Source organism: Sminthopsis crassicaudata, chromosome 2, assembly GCF_048593235.1.
Source record: "Sminthopsis crassicaudata isolate SCR6 chromosome 2, ASM4859323v1, whole genome shotgun sequence".
In the NCBI taxonomy this organism is placed as follows: domain Eukaryota; kingdom Metazoa; phylum Chordata; class Mammalia; order Dasyuromorphia; family Dasyuridae; genus Sminthopsis; species Sminthopsis crassicaudata.
In genome coordinates, this window is record NC_133618.1 from 682152933 (window position 1) to 682158932 (window position 6000).

The 6000-nt window shown below is 55.2% G+C and overlaps 1 protein-coding gene across 7 annotated transcripts in view; it reads left to right on the forward strand.

Annotated features, from left to right (window-relative positions):
- Positions 1–695, forward strand: part of LRRC27 (leucine rich repeat containing 27) — a 41488-nt gene extending 40793 nt beyond the window's left edge. For all 7 annotated transcript variants that reach the window (XM_074297205.1, XM_074297209.1, XM_074297208.1 and 4 more), the window contains exon 11: positions 276–695. In XM_074297205.1, the coding sequence (XP_074153306.1) occupies positions 276–416 (141 nt within the window). In that variant the 3' untranslated portion in view covers positions 417–695. The remainder of the gene's footprint in view (positions 1–275) is intronic.
- The last annotated feature ends 5305 nt before the right edge of the window (positions 696–6000 follow it).

Genomic DNA, 6000 nt, shown 5'->3' on the forward strand with positions numbered 1-6000 from the left:
TCCTCGCCCCTCGGTGACCCTGGCCTTCCTCTCTGGCTGCCCCTCCTCCGCTCGGCCCCCTGACCTCCCTGGCTTTAAGCCCCCGGTAAGGGCCCACATTCTCGGGAGGCTCCTGTCCACACCCCCTGGGCGCAGAGCAGGTCGGCCCCCCTCCGGAGCGGGAGCGCTTGGGGCAGAGGGCGGCTCTCGCGTGTCCTGGGGCTGAGCTCGGGGGCTCCCGGCGCTGGGCGGCTGCTCTGGGCTCACGGACCTTTTCCTTCCGTCGCACCCCACAGACCAGAAAGCTACGGGATGACGCGCCGCGTCAGGACCCCAGGCTGAAGAAAGAATATCGCTTCACTGCTTTTACCGGCGAAGTGGCTCTTCAGTCGCCCATGTCCCAGCCCCAAAATATATTTTCTAACATGAAATTTTAGGGTTTTTAGCCCTTCATGTAGTAGCCCCCCCCCCCCCCCCCAGCCCTGGAGCAGCTCTGGATGTGAAACTGTTGTGTTCCTTTTTCCCGGTGAAGAAACACTGGACTAAGGCACTATCTCGGCGGCCCACAGGCTTTTCAGTGTGTTGCTTTTTCAAAGGATGTAAAGTGTTTTCACTGATTAAAATTAATGAGCCACTGTCCGAGCTCGCATTGACATTTCCACCTTGCAGCCCCCTGATCGGAGTCATTTTCAGTATCAATAAACGTGCAAGCCATTGAGAGCCCCTCCTTTTGTTCCAGCCGAGGGGGCTCCGGTTCCGGAAAGGCCACGGAGCTCCCCGCGTGGCCCCCCCAGTGGCCGACAGGGGCGAACGCCCCAGAATTAGGAGCCGGCCCGGTCCTGAGTTTTTAAAAGGGGGAGCAGGCGAATCTGTGACTACACACTTTCCACCAGGCTCCTTTTGGAGCCCTCCCAGGCAGGCGGTGGCGAGCCCCAAAGCCAGTGTGGGGTCGCCGAGAACAGGAGTCAGCTCTCCTGGTGCCCCCTGGGAGGGGGTGGCTGCGATCCCCCGGCAGCGATGGCATCGAGACCCTCAACGGAGTCTCTGGAGACTCGTGGACGCCTGGTGGCAGCGGGAGGTGGGCAATAATGCCCAGCACTGCCAGACCCTGACCTCCCCCCCCCTTCAGCATCCTGGATCTCTCCAGTGATGGCTTTGCTGTGCACTGAGGACGTACTGATAAAGTCTGAAGAGGGCGCTCGGGAGGGACGGGCGTCTCTCAGACTGGGTGGTATTGATGCTCGCAGGCTCGGTCCCTCCCCTCCCAGATAGTAACCCTTCATTGCTTTCGTCAGTGATTGATGGGGTGGAAGGTGCTGCGGGTTGGCCAGGCCCCAGCTGCCCGGCCTTCGAGGACCAGAGCCACCTCCCTGCCAAGGTGGCACCTCCATGGTAGGAATGGAGTAAGAGACGCCAGCAGCCTGGAACAAAATTCTGCAGGCCAAAATTCCTGGCCCGAGGTTTCGCAGCTCCTTCCCATAAGGGCCCAGACTGTCTCTCACATGAGCGCCCCCCGCTGGTGATTGGTGTTCCACAAGGATCACCTGGTCCCTTGCTACTGAAAAAAGCCATTCCTTTAGAATGGCTGACCATGATCTGCCCGTCATTCCCCCAATTAACGGGGCCCCATTTGCTTCCAGGCCTCCCCCCCCCCCCACTGCTCCTCTGAATATTCTGGCCGGCTTCCTTGGGCCTGTTTTTCACGTTTCCGGAATAATCTCCATCAGAATCAGGAAGGGCTGCCCAGCCCGACCATGCAGAGGGAGGCTCAGAGGTCTGGCTCCCCAGGCCCCTCCCCACGTTGATGGGCCGCAGCTTTTGCCAGCTCTGCCCATTTCCATGGTTTGCAGGTTTCCCTCCCTCTGCTTTGCCATTCTTTCTTTAAAAGTTTCTTGCCTCCTTCCAGCCACTCATTGCTCGAGGATCTGCGGTGGGAGAGATCCCGGGCACCGGCTCTAGCCTGACCCACTGGGGAATGCTCCCCGCTCTCCTCCTGGCACGCCTGGGCCTGCCGAGGCGGTTCCTGCCGGATTTGGGTCGGCCCGATTGACAGAGAGTTCTTCCTCACATCCAGCGGCCCCTGTGTGCCCTGGGAGTCCCCTGGCAAGCTCTGAGTGTAGAAACAAAGAACACTTTTCGGGCTGACGGGAGCAGAAATGCCAGCGAGTGGAGCCTTGTCTTCCCCTCTGAGTAGCCTGGGTGCGGGTCTGGGCCTGGGTCTGGGCCAGGATGGGTCCAGGTCTGGGTCTGGGCCTGGGCAGGACTAGGAAGTTGCAAGCTCTGCCTTTAGCCATGGCCGGGCTCAGCTGCCCCTGCCTGGCTGACAGCCTCCCTGCCCCACTGGCCCCAGAACTCCCTGGGGCTACTGCTGGGCTGTCCAGTGGGGACCTCCTCCTTTCCTGCTCCACTCTGGGATCTGGCGGCTGCGCTTCTCCAGGCCTGCCTTGGACCCAGAGCCTCTTCTCTCAAGGGACACCTGCCGCCCCTTTGCACACGCGCTTTCCTGGTTCCTTCCTCCTCTCATGCGAAGGGACAGGAAGGGAACCAGAAGAAAAGTGAGCGTCTGCTGCCCATTCTACTATCCTACTCTGAGCCAGAGTAGAAGAGGGACGATGGTGCAGGAAGCTTTGCATTCCTAGTCTTTTCCCCAGGCCGGGGACCCCAGCCTCTTCTTCCCCCTCCCTCCCTCCACTCTCCAGGCCTTCAGTTCCTCCTCCTGCTTCTCTCTCTACTTCCTGCTGAGTTCCTGTTTGTGGCTGCCTCCCAAGGGCCAGAAGTCTCAGGGCCACAGAAAGAACAGTCAGACCTGCAGCCCAAGAGAAGGCAAATTCAGGACCAGCACAGCAAAAGGGAGGACTCTGGGCCTGAGGTCGGAGAACGGTGCTCCTGGAGCCCCTTCCCACCCCTGTGGCTGGCAGGGCCCCTTCTGTAAAACTGTCACTAATGGGTGATCCACCCTCAGGCTGCCACCCCTCCCAGGAGGTCCTGGGCTCCTAGCACTGGAGCCCATGAGCCCCCACTGGTACGTTCTGAATTAACATTCAGCCTGTTGACTTATCTCTTAGTAAAAACATTTACAAAAATTTGTAAAAGATTTAAAAAAAAAAAATCCCAAACTACAGTCTTCTTCCCCTTTCAACTTCAAGCATCCTCTGCCATAAATTCACATGTCCAGACTTAGATCCCGTGACAGTGAGGCAAGCTGCCACATACATGTTCTGGGGCTGATGCTCTGTTAGACAAGTGGCTACTCCAGAGGCAGGGGAAAACGCCCTCTCCTCTCCCAGCCCAGAGGGGGCTTCTGTTCACGGGGCTCAAGAGACACTCCCTCGGAGAACTCGTCCACACTCTCTGCGGTTGACTTGTGGTTCCATTGGGAGTTTTGTCAACGGGCACCATCACAAAACTTAGGTGAAAACCAACTTTATTACAGCTGCAGAAAAATGCCAGCCGCCATCACCGGTGCCTCCGCTCCCACCTCAGTGAGCCCTGAGGAAGAGCTGGAGACCCTTCTCCTCCATGAGCCGAAAGGGGACGAGCTCATCGCTCTGGGTGACTGATGCCAGAACGCCGTGCCACGGAGGGCAGGATGGCGGGGGGCCCATTTTAAGAAGCATCCTTCGCAGTTCCCAGAGCCGTTGATGAGAAGGCAGGCCCAGGATGCAGTTTGCAGGAGGCCCTTTCCAACTCCATTCCTCCCAAAGATGCCCTGCCATGTGTGCTGGCCCGAGCCTGCCCTAGCATGGTCATGAGCCTGCCATCCACTCCTCTGGGAAGGCTCTGGAGCTTGTTCACTAGATTAGCTCTGATTGTAAAACCTGCACTGTCTCCCCCATGCCCCTTCCCCGCCACCATTCCAGAATTTCTACCTGTCTCAGAGCCCTGGGGCAGCAGGTGAATGAGGAAGCAGCAGCTGCCAAACTCTGGGGGCCGGGTGGTCATCACCTGCACAGGAGCATCCCAGACCACAGAAACGTCTTCTCACAGCAGAGTGGGATTCGGCGCCCCCCCCCAAGATGGCGGCTGGCAGGACTTTTTAAGGATCCTGCTGCTCCCCTCCAGGTGTGAGGAAAGGGCTAGAAAAGGAGCCCTGAGAAAAAGATTACTGAGGCAGCTGTAGAAACATAGAAAAGGTCCAAAAACTTCTGCAGAGTGGCTTCTGCTCACCGGCGGCACACGAGCGTGCCCTTGTATGGACAAACTGAGTGAAGACTCCCCTAAGGATGGGACCCGGGCCCTCATCGGGACTTGGGACTTTGCAATAACCACTTGAGCCCATAAAAAGCTGCAGGTGTTCCTTTGGATGGGCTTTCCCCTCAGGTTTCCCCCAACTCTTAATTAGGATTTAAGTACTTCTTTAAAAGGCAATTTATTCTCTTGTTTCTGGGCTAGATTTCCCCTTTAGAATGTAAGCCCAGACTCCCCCAAACAACAGGAGAAAAGGTCAAGGGGGCCCCTCTGCGCAATGGAGTCTGTGTTTGCAGTTTGTACTTGGCACTCCTTTAACCAACTCCTTGTCCTTTAGGAGTTGCCCTTTCTCCCCAGATCGGGACAAAGCTCTTTTTGCTTTTCTCACTCTGAGAGTCGTGTTTGTGATCACTACTGCCCCCCACACATACTTGCACACTACAAAGCCCAGTAGACCTGAAGGACCCCGCTCTTCTTGCAAGAGAACTCACTAGATCTGGTGTCCAAAGAGCAGCCCTGAATGGAGGCTGGCAACTGAAGGCCTCTGGAGACTCAGAGGGACACGCCTTTCCCCTGGGGTTCTCTGAGCTAGGGCAGATCAGAGATAACCTGGCCCAGAAGTATAATTGCCTGCTCCTCCGGAAGGGAGGAAGAAAAGGAATTTAAAAACCAGGGCTAGCCTTGAGAGAATGCTGTTTAAATATTGGTCAGGTAGCATTTATTAAGTGCTAACTGTATGCATGTAGAATGAAGGAAATAAAATCAAGAAAGGAATAATGCTATAGGGGCAGCTGGATGGTGCAGTAAGTAGACCATTGGCTTTGGACTCTAGGGACTTCAAATCCAGCCTCAGACACTTAACTCTTCCTAGCTGTGTGACCCTGGATAAGTCATTTGACCCCAACTGCCTAGCCAAAAAAAAAAAAAAAATGTAAAAAGAAAAGAATGTCTTGGCTATTATAATGTAAGTGATAAGATCACTTTAAAAAGAAGCAGAAATTTCAGTGGAATGCCCCATGGGAAGACACTAAGGAGCCCACACTTCCCTCCTTCCCCAGAAAGGCAGATCTCGGGTGGGCTGTCTCATTAGTGATGGCAATTGTGCAGCTTTTTCTTATCTATTTTTCTTTGTTACAAAGAAAGATTTAATGGGTGGTAAATGGGCAGGCAGGGTGATCCTGTTAAGTTTTTTTTTTGTTTTGGTTTTTTTTTTTAAGTATTAAATTAAAAACATTAATTTAAAAAGTAAATAAACTGAGGGCACCAGACCCAGCACAGAGCATGGGCTTGGGATCAAGACGGGAGATCTGCTCTCAGACACTTCCTAGCAGGGTGAGCCTAACCCTGTTTGCTTCAGGGATACCTGACAGAACTGTAACATGAGCTGGAGCAGGAGACGGCAGTGGCTCTGGTAACTGCCCAGAAAACCCCGAGAGGGAGCATGGAACAGCCCCTGGTGGGGGCCTTCAATGCCCCCGAGCAAGGCCAAGGGTCCAGTAAGATGGTTCCCTAAAGCACTTTGTCTCTATTTCTTGTGAGCAGAGGAGGCTGGGGGGCTAGGGCTTCTGCGGAGAAGCCCCCCTTGAGCTGCCATGAATGGAGGCCACCAGATGAGACCCCCGTCTCCCAGAAGCTTGATAAGACTTGGAAGTCATTTGGATGGGATGGGGGAGCTGTCAAGGAATGAGCTTCTCCCCCTGTCCCCATCTTGGCCCCTTGGGAGCTGGCAATGAATGGAAGCTCCCCTAAGATAGGGGGACCCCAAAATCATTGCTAGAAGACATCCAGCAGGTGTGCTCTAGAAACAAGGACCTTCTTTCTGGAGTTCTCTGA